This window comes from Lepus europaeus, chromosome 3 (assembly GCF_033115175.1).
Source record: "Lepus europaeus isolate LE1 chromosome 3, mLepTim1.pri, whole genome shotgun sequence".
Taxonomy (NCBI): Eukaryota; Metazoa; Chordata; class Mammalia; order Lagomorpha; family Leporidae; genus Lepus; species Lepus europaeus.
The window spans coordinates 67,685,322-67,702,169 of NC_084829.1; the positions used below are offsets into that span (position 1 = coordinate 67,685,322).

At 34.1% G+C, this 16,848-nt stretch overlaps 1 protein-coding gene across 7 annotated transcripts in view; it reads left to right on the forward strand.

Annotated features, from left to right (window-relative positions):
* Nucleotides 1-16,848, forward strand: part of FAM135A (family with sequence similarity 135 member A) — a 126,848-nt gene that overhangs the window by 64,897 nt on the left and 45,103 nt on the right. For 3 of the 7 annotated variants that reach the window (XM_062186335.1, XM_062186336.1, XM_062186338.1), the window contains 4 exons: nt 3,101-3,227; nt 3,860-4,013; nt 7,971-8,048; nt 11,094-11,143. In XM_062186335.1, coding sequence (XP_062042319.1) covers nt 3,101-3,227; nt 3,860-4,013; nt 7,971-8,048; nt 11,094-11,143 — 409 coding nt within the window. Of the gene's footprint in view, nt 1-3,100; nt 3,228-3,859; nt 4,014-7,970; nt 8,049-11,093; nt 11,144-16,848 lie in introns of those variants that run through there. The other 4 variants (XM_062186337.1, XM_062186339.1, XM_062186340.1 and 1 more) reach the window with 3 other exon arrangements.

A 16,848-nucleotide genomic window follows, 5' to 3' on the forward strand; every position in this document is an offset into this window, starting at 1 on the left:
AAACTAATTGAGAACCCTTTCCATTATGTTGCTCCCTAATCTCTCACATAGAGATCATGTTGACCCAGTTCCATGAGAGCACATGGCCAGGAAAAGTATTTCTCCTGATGACTTGCTTTACCTTCTGTCTTCTATAGTGAAATTTTTTTTTTTTTGACAGGAAGAGATAGACAGTGAGAGAGACAGAAAGGTCTTCCTTTTTCTCTTGGTTCACCCCCTAAATGGCCGCTATGGCCGGCACACTGTGCTGATCCAAAGCCAGGAGCTAGGTGCCTCCTCCTTGTCTCCCATGCGATTGCAGGGCCCAAGCACTTGGGCCATCCTCCACTGCTTTCCTGGGCCACAGCAGAGAGCTGGACTGGAAGAGGAACAGCTGGGAACAGAATCCAGTGCCCTAACCGGGAGTAGAACCTGGGGTGCCGGCACCCAGGAGGATTAGCCAAGTGAGCCACGGTGCCGGCCTATAGTGAAATTTTTTACCAGTGTTTGCCATCTTTGTTTTAGCTCTTAGACCTTTGAGAGGTTGTCCTCAGTTATGATAGCTTTTGTAAATGTGAAGGTATTTATTACATGTAATTCTATTGTAAACCTCTATAAAACTTTTTGGAAGTTCTTGATTAGGTTAGTATGTAATATGATTATAACTAAATGAAACTAATTGTATAAGAAAATGGTTTTTTTGCAATATAACTTTCAAATAAATAACATACAGTATTGCTTTTATTTGATTTATGTGTTAGGTTTTAATGCTAAAAGTTTGTCTTGTTACGAAATACATTACTGTAGTTTTCTGAATCTCTTCTTTATGTAGTTTCAATAAGAATCCCTAATTAAACTGTTTTCATCATTCCTTTTAAAAAACTTATCAAAACTGTCTTTAAAAAACTAGCTGAGTTTTTCTCCTGAAGATTATGCAAACAGTTCATAGAGCTCTTCCCAAGTTATTAATGTTGCTTTCTAATGGCCTGGTTAAACAGAATGGTGATATTCACATCACTAATCCTAGTGGTTTAAATGTCTGCTTCCTCTTGCAACGTAGCAGTTTTTGCCACAGACTAATGGGAGAAAGGGGCAGCTCATCTCTTAGAAACCATGTGCTGGGAGAAGACATTATTGGCTGGGAATCAAAGGCCAAGAGAATGAACTGTTGGCTGTGGTCAGTGACCGGAAAGGGAAACAAGGCGCCTGCAGCAGCTGAGCTTGCTGTTCTTTACTTTACTGCTGTGGGCCCTTGTCTCTCCTCTTTTGCTGCTAGGACTTTGCCCTGAAAGAAGCAGCATCTTTCCCTGACTTCCTCTGCCCATAAATGAGAAGTTGGAAACGGGGAGCAAGGGAAGGGGAAGGGAAAGCATTTGCTGGTGGCCTGCTGGTAGAGGGGTCATGTCTGAGGGTCACATTCCTCACTATTGTGCTTCAACAAGTTTTCCTGGTGTTCTCTTATCATAGATTTCTATCCTCTACATACACGTAACATTTTTAAGTTATAGCATTCCCTTTTAAAATGTCAGCTTTATATAAAACAGTTTCTACGGTCAACCCAACTAGGGAGATTACATCAATTATTTGAAATAGATGGGTTTCATATTTCTTTCTTAGCCTGTGTTTTACATGTCTTATATTTGAATTTTTAAAGTGTAGCTTTTATGGCTCAATTTTCTTTTTCTTTTTAAATCATTGTCCACTCTTTCACTCTATTTATTTATTTATTTATTTAAGATTTATCGGTTGCCCCTCTTCCAGGCCAGCTCTCTGCTGTGGCCAGGGAGTGCAGTGGAGGATGGCCCAAGTGCTTGGGCCCTGCACCCCACGGGAGACCAGGAGAAGCACCTGGCTCCTGCCATCGGATCAGCGTGGTGTGCCGGCCGCAGCGCGCCTACCGCGGCGGCCATTGGAGGGTGAACCAACGGCAAAGGAAGACCTTTCTCTCTGTCTCTCTCTCACTGTCCACTCTGCCTGTCAAAAAAAAAAAAAAAAAGATTTTATTTATTTGAAAGACAGTACAGAGTGAGGTAGAGACAGAGAGAGGTCTTCCATCTGCTGGTTTACTCCCCAGATGGCCGCAACAGCCAGAGCTGCGCCGGTCCGAAGCCAAAAGCCAGGAGCTTCCTCTGGGTCTCCCACATGGGTGCAGGGGCCCAAGGACTTGGGCCATCTTCTACTGCAATCCCAGGCCATAGCAGAGAGCTAGGTCAGAAGTGGAGCTGCCAGGACTAGAACCGGCACCTATATGGGATGCTGGCGCTTCGGCCATGGCTTTAACCTGCTGTGCCACAGCACCAGCCCCAGTGGTTCAATTTTCAAAATTACACCGTAGCAAGTAGAATTTATCATTGACTTGTAGCTCCCTTTTTTTGCTGGGGTAAAGATATTTTATTTTTGCAAGGCAAATTAATTTTGCTAAGGCTGCTTTCTGCTTATGTCAACATTGATTTACTTTCCTGTCTTTTCCCTATTGCTAAACTCCCAAACTGCCCAAATGCTTGTAATTTTTTATGACTTTTAAACATTCAAAAAGAAATATACTGTTACTCTGTGGACTGTATGGAATGCTAAAGGCACTGTTTATACTAACAGAGGTAGTTTATGTAATATATGATTGAAAGTATACCATGAAACTTTATGAAAGTTGTCTCGATAGAGCTAGTAACTTTTTAGTGAAGAGAATTAAGGGGAAGAAAATCTTATTTTTGAGAAATAGTCATCAGAGAAATTTAGCAATTTTGCTACATTTAAGTAAGAGCTTTTTTATTTTAAATTTTGATAATTAGTTCTGACAGGATTCCAAATTAAAGTTAGATTCTTATTTGTTATTTAGCTACTCTGGATCCATTCTGTTTTGTCTTTAGAGTTCTTTGAGACTTTCTGAAACCCAGTCATAGAGAAATAATCTTAAGCATCTAGTTTTGGGTTTTAAAAAATATTTATTGAATTTTTTCTTAACTATTCAGATTATTAAAGGTAAAATTAAGAATTCTTGTGCCTTCATAACCTGGCAAAACCCTTGCTTTTCTGTTCTTGTAAGATATTTTCTTTTATAAATATTTGATTTACATTTAAATATACTATTAAGAGAGTAATAATGTAAAACTTACTCCTCCAGCTTTCCTCGCCCTGTGAAGACTACTTGGTTAAATAGAACTGCACCAGCACAAAACAAAGATTCTGTGATTCCTACTCTTGAAAGTGTGGTCTTTGGTATTAACTACACAAAACAGTTATCACCTGATGTAAGAGCTGAATATGTTTATAAATTACTTTTCTTCCTTATTTTGAAAGGAATATTTGTAATTATTTTATCTGTGGATGTAATTTCTTTCGTTGTTTGAGCTCAGCAACTAATTACATATGATTTTTATAAATTGGTTGGTTCCAATTGACTGTTATGAGAACTAACCTGATACTTCAACATTTTACAAGAGATCTTTGACAGCTAGTTTCTTTTATTGACTTGTGCTGTCATCCCTTGCTTCCATACAGACCTGGTAGAATTATTTCAATTATTATTGAAACCCAGCTTAGAGTAGTGCAAGTATAGTTATTACTATCAAAGGAAAGGAGCAATATGCTATAAAAGCAGAGTGCTTGCCCTTTAGTCCAAATATAATATGAATCTCATGTGATTTTAAAACAATCTTAATTTAGTCTGCTTTTTATTAAAAATTACTATAACTGAAACTATAGTGTTATTGTTAAATTGTATGAATAATTCTAAAGTATTGCTGAATGTCATATATGTTTTGGAATAACTGTAACTGATAGATACTTTGGCATATGTTTTTTATTTTCCCAAGTTTCACATGTAGTATTTTTTAATTTTTTGTTACTAACACTCTGTATCCTGAATCTGTTCTTTGTTTAGGGTTGCAGCTTCATCATTGCAGATTCCTTCCTGCGTCATGCCTATCGGTTTCATTATACACTTTGTGCCACTTTGCTGCTGGCCTTCAAGGGATTGCACAGCTACTTCATTACGGTAACAGAAGAGATTCCCTCTTGTCAGAAACTAGAACTGGGTATGTTAAAAGTAGCCAGACCTATCGTACATTTCAAGCCATTCCCTTCATTTTTAGATTGCTAGTCATCAGCTTCACCACAATTTTTCTATACTAAAACTATAATGTTCACATGATTTACTTTTGCTTCTTTATTTCTTCTTTTTCAAACTTTAATAATCACTTTATCCAATTTTTAAAATTTTTTCATTCTACTGAGAATTAACATGTTGGTGCTAAGTTTGAATTAAGTCTTTTGATAAATTTTTTAAAGAGAACATCTTAATATACTTCTCTTGATACTTAAGCAAGAAATATATTAGAAAACAAATGTAATTGCCTACAGAATCATAAAAAGGTAAATTAAATCCATACTTTCAGATATTTTACAATCTAAACAGAGTATAGATACTTGGGCCATTTTTATATACATTTGATTTTAAGATCTCTCAAATCTCTATTCCTTTTATTTTACTTTTGGGGATAATGACATTACTCAGTGGTTTAACATTTTGAGAAATTTTTAAATCATTAAAAAAAAAACAAGCTTCAGTTTTAATCCAAATTTAGTATCTGCATATATGCTGCAGTTCATAATGAAAATCATATGTTCTTTTTTATACCATTTGGTTTTTTGAAAAATGTTTTTACATATATCATTTCATAGAAGATAAATTATTATGATTTTATAAAACATGTTTTTATTCAGACTTTTTATGTTAGTTTGGAAGCTTTTATTTTCATATATCAACTTATCACTAAGATATACATTTTACTGATCTCTTCAAACTACATTTTTTATTATATATTTGAATAGATCAGGAATCACTTTTCAGCTTTCATTTAATCAAAATTCTATGCTTATAACTTTGTTCCTTAAGATCTTTTAATAATATTCATGTACTTTCTAAAATAATCACTGTCAGTGAAAATAGTTCTTGGATTTGAGATTAATTAGGCAACTTTTATAGTTGTTTTAGGTGACAAAAGAACTGCCAGAAAGTATGAGAATTTTGTACCCTATTTCATTTCCACCTGAAAAAATGCTGGATTCTGTGGCACAGCCTCTGAGGGACTACCGTCATGGGTTTGGTTAATCCAGTTATTCAGTCAGTGCAGGTCACAGTGTTGTGACTTGACCAGACTGATGTCAATAATTTGACTGGAATGCTGGAGTCAGTAATCCAAAAGTTTACACTGATAGGCAAGAAGTAGGAAAATGAGTTAATTCATTTTTGACCATGCATTCTTCTTCAAAATAAAAATGGTAGTGGGGAAAGGATCACCTTTTGATCTCTATTCTCTAAAACTTTCTCTTTTTTCCTTACCACTTCAGATAAATTCTGGAGGAGCCTGCTGTCTCCAATGTAAATTTTCTTTAAATGTTCTCTTTTGAAAACAAAAGAATCATTTGTGAAGTAGAGCTAATTTAGGTTTTCCCTTATCCTCAGTAAACAAAAAAATTATGTACCAATATTTTTTAATTTAGTGCTTTGTAATTCCAGGACATTTTCATTGGAGAATTGCATTATAAATTTTAGTTAGATTTATTAAACTAGAATATTAATGAAGGATAAAATCATGTACCTGAAAAGTAATAATGTAAAACCTAAAAAGCCATTTTTAATGATGTTTCTACAAGAAAATGTGTTAACGGTTTCAGTGTGGAATACTGCAGTAGAATTCAGGAATCATTATCTTGTGCTTAAAAGTGCAAGTTTGGAGACAGTGATGTTACTTACTCATTTTGGTTTTATCAATAAGTAGTAGTTTCCCTTTGCAAGGTAAGGAGATTGAAAAGAATCAAGAGTGGTACAGGAGTAAGAAAAGGTAAGGAAACCCAAAGGCAAGGGAAATCAAGGAATTATAGGAATGATACTTCTAAACAGTATAATTCCCTTGGGTTTTTTATGAGCACCTACTGTGTAAGGCATTGTTCTAGGTGCCCAGGAACAATGGGCACTGTTTTAAAGTCACTATTTTTAAGAATTTTATCTTCATGTCCTCTCACAGCAAAAGTAGTAAGAAATCAGCCCAACACGGGAGTGGGCAGGAGAAACTCATAGGAAGACAAGGCTTATAATGGTTTTAGTATATGACAACGGCTTATGTAAGAAAGATGTATGCATATAATTTTCAGGTAGACTTAATATGTAATATTTACAAATGAATAAACACATGAACCACAACCTAACCTAGAAAAAAAGTGTTTCTCTGAAAGGAAACATATTAATTGGCAATATTTATAACTAGTGATTTAAAAGTTTCTCTTTGCAAAGGCAAATATTTATTTTTAACAGCCTAATGTTAGCATATTATTACCAATTTGTTTATCTAATTTTAGCATGGTAATTCATTTATTAATAAGATTTTCAATTTTTTCTCAGGTACAGCTGGCTTACTTGGGGCTTATAGATCTAATACAGGAGTCAGTTACTAAATGAAGTGAACTTTATTCCAAATCACTTATTTAAAATATTTGATCAGGAAGTAGAATTCTAAAGCAAACTTAAACTTTAGTTTTACCGGCGTCGCGGCTCACTAGGCCAATCCTCCGCCTGCAGCACTGGCACCCCGGATTCTAGTCCCAGTCAGGGCGCCAGATTCTGTCCCTGTTGCCCCTCTTCCAGGCCAGCTCTCTGCTATGGCCCGGGAAGGCAGTGGAGGATGACCCAAGTGCTTGGGCCCTGCACCCGCATGGGAGACCAGGAAAAGCACCTGGCTCCTGGCTTCGGATCAGTGCAGTGCACCGGCCGCAGCGGCCATTGAGGGGTGAACCAATGGAAAAAGGAAGACCTTTCTCTCTGTCTCTTTCTCTCACTGTCCACTCTGCCTGTCAAAAAAAAAAAAAAAAAAAACACTTTAGTTTTAGTTTAGTAAATAATGGAATAAGATTATTATTAATACCTTTATGTATATTCATTCAAAAAATATTTGTTGTATGAATGAATGGATGAATGAAATAGCACAGTAGTGTTCTCATTACTTGGTAAAGTATAGATATCAACACATAGCTTATACAGTTTCCTAGAGATTTTTAAAAGCAATATTCATCTTCAGCAATATTTATTAGTGATACTTTGCATTGTTCTTAGACTTTACTTTGCCATTATGTTTTTCTGTCTCTTTCTTATGAATTTTACTTTATTCCTGAATGCATCCTCTAGGAGAACATCTAAAAATGCTATTAACAATTCAAAATAAAAGCATTTGTTGCATATTGTGAACTATCTAAACGGCTAATTTTTATCCTAGCAAAATAAAATTGTGGACACTAATATATTTCCATAATACACTATTTAATAAGCACTTCTATATCTCACAATTTTAATAAGTGAATATAAAATCGTTCTTGATTAGAGAATGTATTTCACCTTCTGTTGTTTAACACATTCCCTGGGTTTTCAAGCATATATTTAGAATTCTTAAACTTTACCATGCTTAAAAATTTTATCTAAACTTTGTTCCCTCTTTTAAAATAATACTACTTTAAATTCCTTTCTTCTTTACCTTTTTGTTTGCCCTAAATAAATGATGTACATTTTTTTGATGACATGTAATGGAGTAGCAGTTTTGTTGTAAGGAACTTAGAAAAAATGAGAATCAGGTGTTCTGGAATCTAGGGTTTTTTTGTTTTTGTTTTTTTTTTTTTGGCAAGTCAAATAACCATCTGAGCCACTTGTTAAAGCAAGGAGTTGTCCTAGCTGATCTTGAGATCCCTGCCAACACTAAAATTCTGAGTCTAAGAGATTAAAACATAAAAAAAATTGAATTATGAAAATATTGAGTAGCACATTCATTTAAATAGAAAAACAAGTAACCTTGAATGTACATCATTTGTAATTCTGATATGCTAATTAACTAACACTGCATTGTCAGATCAATACTAAGTCTATTATTAACAGGTTGGAAAATTCTAGTAAATTTTGTTATAAAAGGAGTATGGTAACTAGTACTGTGTGCAATCCTTATAACTAGCCAAGACCAACATGCAGGTCCTATATGAACGCCTTCTCAGAAGAAAACAGCCTCGAACCCAGAAAGACACCTGTGTAGGTACGTTTACAATTAGGTTAAGTAAATAATCCCGTTTAATTAGTTTGTGAGTTCTCTTTAAATTAGTATCAAATTTCATCAATATTTATATATTGGTACAGTGTGTTCCCACCACTTTTATTTGAGAACTTACCTCTAGATTCAATCTGGTTTGTAAATAAGTTTTGATTATTTTAATTAATTTATAATATTGAACTTTTTATTTAAAACTGGAAATGCTAAATGTAAAAATCTCTTAGAGTTTCTGCTCAGCTCTTTCAAATTTGCAAGAACTTGGTAGTTTATACTGCCTAAAATTTGTTCAAAGTAATCTTATCTTTGGATAGACTCAATAATAATGATATGTGATTTAAGAAGTAAAGCTAGTTTTAAGGTTTTCAGAAATAAAGATTTGGTTTAAATGTTTTAATCATTTTGCAGTGATGTTTTTATTCTAAATAAAAAAAAAGCTAAAACAACACTGGCTCACAACTACCCAGATATGTTATATATGTTAAAGGAATTATTCTTGTTATTTATATATTTATATATTTTAGAATTTTCTTAAATAGTACTAGTACATAATTTAGTCTTTATAGGAACATGAAAGCTTTTATTTTGTGTTTAGTATACTCTCAGTTGCATTTTTTTAAATGATGAGAGCTATAGAAATTTGAAAAATGAAATAGAATCAATATATCCATTTCTCGGTTTTCAGAAATACAAACAAGGAAATTAAGAAGCCAGATTCCTCAGTATTTCTCAGATAAAAACTAAATATTTAAATTGTGTAGTTTTCAGTAAAACTAATAAGAGAAACCAATTTTTTTTCAGAATGGAAAAAAAAGTTTATTATAATCACTTTTGGAATATAGCTTTATACTCTCATATAAAATTACTGTAAAATCATAGAATTCATATTATGAAATTGTGGCTACTTATAACATGTTTTATTGTTCTTTTTAGTGATTAAACATAATACTAGTTTAAACTGTTGTATTGCCTTCCTGTTGATTTGTATGTGAGCATTCTAAATAGTTGAACAGAATGCCACTTAATAACATTATTAAGATATGTGTACAGAAAGAACCAGATTTAGTTGAGTGGAAAAGGACTTGACTTAAACACACAATAAAGTTACTTTATAAACACTTCTATTAAGATGTCTTTTATCCTTAAAACATAGCACTGTGTTTATGAGTACCTGTTGAGAGATTGAATGGATGGAAAGAGAAAATAAGTATAAGGTTCTTTGTCTTAGCAGCCCCATTTCTTGTAAGCCTATATCAAAGAAATGATGTACTAGTATATAAAGATATATGTATAAGCATATTTTAGTATTGTCGATAGTGGCAAAACACTACAAATATAAATAAGAAAATTCTCATTACTTGGGTAAAGGTTGGAATAAAGAAATTTTGATGCACCTACATCAAGAAATATTATGTAGCTATCTTATTCTTATAAAATCTGACTCCAAAACTAATTTTGTTTGTGTGTGTATTTGAAAAATATTGAAGGATATGTTTTAGATTGTAACTTTGGATTATCAGAGGAGCCAACCTCCACCTCCCCAAAAGGACTTCTATAAGATAATTGTCACATTTATACATTTGTGTACAACTAGATTTTAAACTCATTTAAAAATTCTAAGTCATTTGAGATCATTTCAATTCTAAAATTTAGAAATTAGGTTTTGCCTTTAAATATTCTTTTAAATACTGTTTGCATTGAAGTAACTCTGAAGTAACACTGGCCACATCAAATGTACCACTTTATGCATTCAGGATCTAGTGTGTAAATATTAGAAAAATATATTGAGTTTATTTCTGATTTTTTAAATTCAAAGTTGAAATGTAACCTATTAAACCCAATTTTACTGATTCTGTTCTACCATATGAAAGATCATGAATAATATGAAAGTGGATATTAGTGTATGGAAGCTGTGAATTTAATGTAGGGTCAAATGCTAATCCTTATAGTTTTGGAAAAGCCGATATTAGAAGTCACTGATTTATCTGACAGTGAAATGATTTACTATGCTGTTACAGTCCTTTTACAAGAATGCTTTTAAATTTGAATTCTAGTTATGAATTAAGTATATCTAAAGGTGATGTTTCAGGTCTTAGTGTGAGTCCTTCCCTGCATAAAAATAACTAATTAATAAATCTTTGTATTTGGTTTTTGTATTCCCTTATAACTATGAAGGAACTTCAAAAGTTCATGGAAAATAGAATTAAAAGACAGATTTATTTGGTACAAAGAATTCTTTAAATCCTTGCATACTTTTTTTATAATGTGCATTTCCACGAATTTTTGAAGACCCCTTGTATGCATGGATTTCAGAATTCATCTGCACTAAAACAAACTTTAAATTTGAGTTTTCTGTGGACCTTTTGAAGTACCCTATATTATCAGTTTTAATTACAAATCCCTACACTCTTTTATAGATAATTGTGGCATTCATTAAGCCAGGATATTAGGCAAAAATTTGCCCAAGTTTAAGAATCTTATGGAAAGCTAAATTTATTAAACCAAATGAAGAACTTCTTATTGAAAAGAATTTTGTCTTTCATTTTTATTAAATAGCCAGCACTCCACGTATCTTTTAAAAATGATTCTGTTATAAAAATGAAATTTATTTGTACTTTTTAGGAATAGCATTTGTTGAAACAGGCACACATACATATAACACAAAACTTTAGTGGAAATAACAAAACATGAAATGCAGTAAAACCTACTTAGATGTTTTGTCTTTACTGTGACACAGCTGTGTAAGTTACTTTACAGATATAGTCAATGTTTTCTTGATAACGTTGGCTTCTTGTGAAAAATGAAACACTATTTTATAATCACAACAGAATTAAGTTGATTATCCCATTGTATACATAATTAATGTGTTCATGAAAATACACTACATTGAAATTTAATTCAGTGAATATAGTCCAGATAGTTCTTAATATTATGGAGTTTTAAAAGGGAATTTAATTTACTTTTATAATTTCCAAGATAATTTTTGGATCTAACATTGAAATATTTCCTCTAATTACTCTTTACTCATTTCAGAGGAAATGGATGTAGAAGCTCGACTTACTGAACTATGTGAAGAAGTAAAGGTACTTGGATTTTTGAAATTCACATTATTAACTTATTTGAGTGACCTCTGTTTCCTATTCTAAATATTTTGTCTAAAGATAGAATTTTAAGTAATTGTTTATCTTTCCCAAAATACAAATATGAAGTGGTCGACTATGGTAGAACCACACCTTAGTTGGTTATATGCATTTGACTTTACCATGAAGTTAACTTATCTTTTTAAAACTATATTATTATTATTATTATTATTATTATTATTATAAATGAGATAACAAAGATATCAACCAATCAAAAGTGTATATTTCTTGTATATTTCTTCTACTTCAGTCAAACATTTTCTGGACGGATTTCTAAAATGCCACTTAAACGTGCATAATTTTATAAAATGTTATTGTTTAAAAATGAAAATTTGTTTTATTTCAGCAAATTAATTTTTGTATCAGACTGTTTTTCCAGTTCATTTTTGCAATTACATGAGTAAATTTTTCTTTTCTTTTTTGTCAAGAAATTAAATATTTTCATTATTTTAAATTCACTGTTTGCTTTTGGTCAACTATTAAGGGAAAAACATCAGAGATATAAATCAAATAAAAATATGTATTTGATATGGAATGTATTTCTATTATAAATTTGAATGAGAACTAGACTTTTGATAAATTTATCTTCTTAAAAATTATACAGTGCAGGCTATATAAGAAATTTTGTTTACTATCGAGAAATTTTAACATAATTCAAAGAAGATAAATATTTTCTTTGAGAAATCACCAATGTCCTTATAATATTGTTGCTCCAAAGAATAGTAAATGCTTAAAAATAATCTTACAATGTATCTAATTAATATGCAAAATCTAGTGTTTCACTGAATTTAAATAAAACTTGAGTAAAGATGATATGCCAGCATAGACAATCACCAAAAAGTATGTTTTTAAGTGTATCATATTAATAAGTCTAAATCAAAATCCTAGTGAGAATTTTACATTTATTTTTTAAATCATTATAAAAAGCATAAGGATAGTTAGGAGAAAAACCTTTAAATAAATAATAACATAAATGTATAAGAACTCAACCAAGTGGATACTAAAGTATTTATAATACTATAATAATAGAAATAAGGTAAGGGGCTGGTACTATGGCGCCAGCATCGCGTATGGGCACAAGTTCTAGTCCCGGCTTCCCCACTTGCAATGCAGCTCCTGGCTAATGTACCTGAGAAAGCAGTGGAAGATGGCCCAAGTGCTTGGGCCCCTGCACTCATGTGGGATACCCAGAAGAAGCTCTTACTTAACTCCTGTCTTTGGATTAGCTCAGTTCCCATTGTCATGACCATTTGGGAAGTGAACCAGCAGATGGAAGATCTCTCTGTCTCTTCCTCTCTCTTTCTCTATACCTCTGCCTTTCAAATCAATAAATCAATCTTAAAATGATTGAATTATTTTTAAAAAGGTAGATTTTTGTTCTATTCTAAGAGAATATAAAGACAAGTGGAACTAAATATCTTGAAAATAGTCATCAGTATATTTAATAATTGAGTTTATAATAAAATATCAAGAATATTGGAGTTTATAAATGGTGTGGTAGGTGCCGGCATAGCGTAGCAAGTTAAAGCCACTACCAGCGTTGCTGGGATCCCATATGGGTGCCAGCGTGTATCCTGGCTTCTCTACTTCTGATTTGGCTCCCCGCTAATAGCCTGGAAAAAGCAGCAGACGATGGCCCAAGTGTTTAGACCCCTAACCCCCATGTGAGTGACCTGGATGAAGCTTCTGGCTCCTAGTGTTGCAGTCAGTTAGGGAGTAAACCAGCAGATGGAAGATCTCTTCTCTTTCTGTCTCCCTTTGTCTCTGTAACTCAGACTTTAAGTAAATAAATAAATCTTGGAAAAAAAAAAAAAAGAAATAGCATGGTAAGCTTAGCTCTTCTTTCCAAGCTACAGAAGCAGTTCTAAATGAACTAAGGAGTTAAATGTCCAAAAATATTAGGAGGAAATTAGCTTCATATATGTGTAAATATAAGCAATCTTATCTTGGAATATGGAATACCTTCTTCAGACTAAAGTAAAGAACAAAAAAAGTAAATAAGATATTGATGATTTGAAATGTCTTTGTAACAAAATACACCATAAATTAAGTTGAAAGTAAGGAATATATAAGAGAATCTTTGCTGTATCTAAAACAAATGATTAATGCTCACAATATTAAGGAGCTGCCATCTGTCCATTTCAAAACAACACCTTTTGTGAGGAAGCAATATATAGAAGCAATGTACAAATAAGCAGTTCTTAGCAGAACAGGTTAATTATCAAAATGATACTTGCTCTTACTGAAAACCAAAATGCAGATTTGAATAGTAAAATGGGTTTTTTGCTCATGAAATTTGTAAAAAACAAAGTGACTGCTATTCTCTATTATTCATGGTATAGGGAACCTAGTATTTGCATACATTATTGGTGACAGTTTAAGTCAGTATAATTTTTTTTAAATTTATCAATCTGTTTTAAAAGCATTTATTAGCCAGCGCCACGGCTCAATAGGCTAATCCTCCGCCTGTGGCGCTGGCACCCTGGGTTCTAGTTCCAGTCGGGGCGCCGGATTCTGTCCCGGTTGCCCCTCTTCCAGGCCAGCTCTCTGCTGTGGCCTGGGAAGGCAGTGGAGGATGGCCCAAGTGCTTGGGCCCTGCACCCCAAGAGAGACCAGGAAAAGCACCTGGCTCCTGCCTTTGGATCGGCGCGGTTTGCCGGCTGCAGCACGCCAGCCACGGTGGCCATTGAAGGGTGAACCAACGGCAAAAGGAAGACCTTTCTGTCTCTCTCTCTCACTGTCCACTCTGCCTGTCAAAAAAAAAAAAAAAAAAAGCATTTATTAAATGCATATTACCTTCCACACAGCAGCTTTTATTTAATATTCTATTTTTTAAAAATATTCATGTGTGTGAAAAAATGAATGCAAAAATTTCTTTATTTTATTTTTTTATATAAATTTCCAAAGTGCAACTTTTGGATTATAGCAGCTTTTTCCCCCCATAACCTCCCTTCCACCCACAGCCATCCCATCTCCCACTCCCTCTCCCATCCTATTCACATCAAGATTCATTTTCAATTATCTTTATATACAGAAGACCAATTTAGTATATATTAAGTAAAGATTTCAACAGTTTGCACCCACACAGAAACACAAAGTATAAAGTACTGTTTGAGTACTAGTTATAGCATTAATTCACATTGTACAACACATTAAGGACAGAGATCCTACATGGGGAGTAAGTGCACAGTGACTCCCATTGTTGAATTAACAATTGACAATCTTATTTATGACATTAGTAATCACCAGAGGCTCTTGTCATGAGTTGCCTAGGCTATGGAAGCCTCTTGAGTTCACCAGCTCTGATCTTATATAGACAAGGCCATAGTCAAAGTGGAAGTTCTCTCCTCCCTTCAGAGAAAGGTGCCTCCTCTGATGGCCAGTTCTTTCCACTGGGATCTGACTCACAGAGATCTTTCATTTAGGGTTTTGTTTTTTTGTTTTGTTTTGTTTTTTTTTGCCAGAGTGTCTTGGCTTTCCATGCCTGGAATACTCTCATAGGCTTTTTAGCCAGATCTGAATGCCTTAAGGGCTGATTCTGAGGCCAGAGTGCTATTTAGGACATCTTGAATGCTAAAATTTCAACATTAATTATTATAAATGCATTTAAGAGAAATATATTTAAAAGAATCAAGTGAATCTCTCTGTTTCACCATGGATCATTTAATTCAAGAAGTATTTGTTGGTCAGGTACTGGTTTCATGGTGAAGTCTTCAGGACATATTAATTGGGAATAAAAAGTGAATAAAATTACGAAAAAGTATTTCATATATGCAAAAAAATCCCAAAAAGCTATGTGTGAAATTGATTATGTAATTACATATGAAATATTCGAAGATATAGTTCAAGCTCTTAAGAGTAATACAGAAGGGGGGGGCCAGCGCCATGGCTTACTTGGTTAATCCTTCGCCTGTGGCGCCGGCATCCCATATGAGCACCAGGTTCTAATCCCGGTTGCTCCTCTTCCAGTCCAGCTCTCTGCTGTGGTCCAGGAAGGCAGTGGAGGATAGCCCAAGTGCTTGGGCCCTGCACCCGCATAGGAAACCAGGAGGAAGCACCTGGCTCCTGGCTTCAGATCGGTGCTTCAGATCAGTGCAGTGCCGGCCGAAGCAGCCATCTGGGGAGTGAACCAACGGAAGGAAGACCTTTCTCTCTGTCTCTCACTGTCTATAACCTGTCAAATAAATAAAAAATTTAAAAAGAGTAATACAGAAGGGACCAGAATTGGGATGTAGCAGGTAAATATGCTGCCTGTGATGCTGGCATCCCAAATGGGCACTGACCTTTTCTAGGCCCAGCTGCTGCACTTTGAATTCCTCTCCCTGCTGATGTGCTTGGTAAACAGGTGGAAATTTGGGTCTCTGAACCTATGTGGGAAACTTGGAAGAAGCTCCTGGCTCCTGGCTTCAGCCTGGCCCAGCACTGGTCATTGTAGCTATTTGAGGAGTGAACCAGTGGATGGAAGACCTCTCTGTCTCTCTTTCTCACTGTAACTGTGCCTTTCAAATAAAAAAATAATTTTTAAAAATACAAGAGTAATACAGAAAAGAATGCCATGAAGGATGAAGATTCTGAAGAGAATTTATATTATTATATACATCTTTATTAAATCTTTTATATATATTGCTGATAATTTTTTAAGTACACATTTAAATTTTAGTATGTATGTGACACCATATGCATCAACAAAGTCGATAAAGTGACAGTAAAGAACTCTTAATAAATGTAATTGCTAGTTTTCATATTAGCATAGAATTGACAAAAAATGGTATAATGACAATATTTAAAGAGCTCTTACCAAACATGTAATAACCGTTTTTCGTGTTAGCATAGCATCGACTTCCAATTACAAGAAAGACTAAGTTATAAATCAAAAATATTCAGTCTCATTATCAAAGAAACAATGTATTCCAGGACTGTTTTAGCCTTTTATTGGCTGAGGTTTTTTACAGATACTCATACTTTGTAGTCCTTTCCAGAGATTAGTTTGGCAGGATATCTCTAAAGCCCAAGAATATCTCTTCTCAGTATGTACCAAACAAATAATATACCAAAGAAGTAATCAGAGATTCATATGGAAAGTTATGATTCTGAGAATGGTAACTTAGATATCTAATGTGTGGTTAAACAAATTTTGAAACATTCATAATCTAAAAAGGCTAGGCTACCTCAAGAATGGTATTCTCAAAAAATGTTTGATGCTGTAGTAAGTGAAAATAGCTTAAAACTGTATGATTTAAGGTTGAAAAAAATGGAACTGTATATACTAAAATGAACTTTTGAAGTTTGTATAAGCTGGGGGAGAAATTTATATTTTTTTTAAGATTTATTTATTTATTTGAAAATCAGAGTTACACACAAAGAGGAGAGGCAGAGAGAAAGAGAGGGCTTTGATCCGCTGGTTCACTTCCCATTTGGCCATGACAGCCGGAGCTGTGCTGATCCAAAGCCAGGAACCAGGAGCTTCCTCTGGGTCTCCCACGTGGGTGCAGGGGCCCAAGCACTTGGGCCATCTTCTACTGCTTTCCCAGGCTATAGCAGAGAGCTGGATAGGAAGTGGAGCAGCTGGGACACGAACTGGTGCCCATATGGGATGCCAGCACTGCAGGCGGCAGCTTTATCTGCTACGCCACAGCACCAGCCCCAAT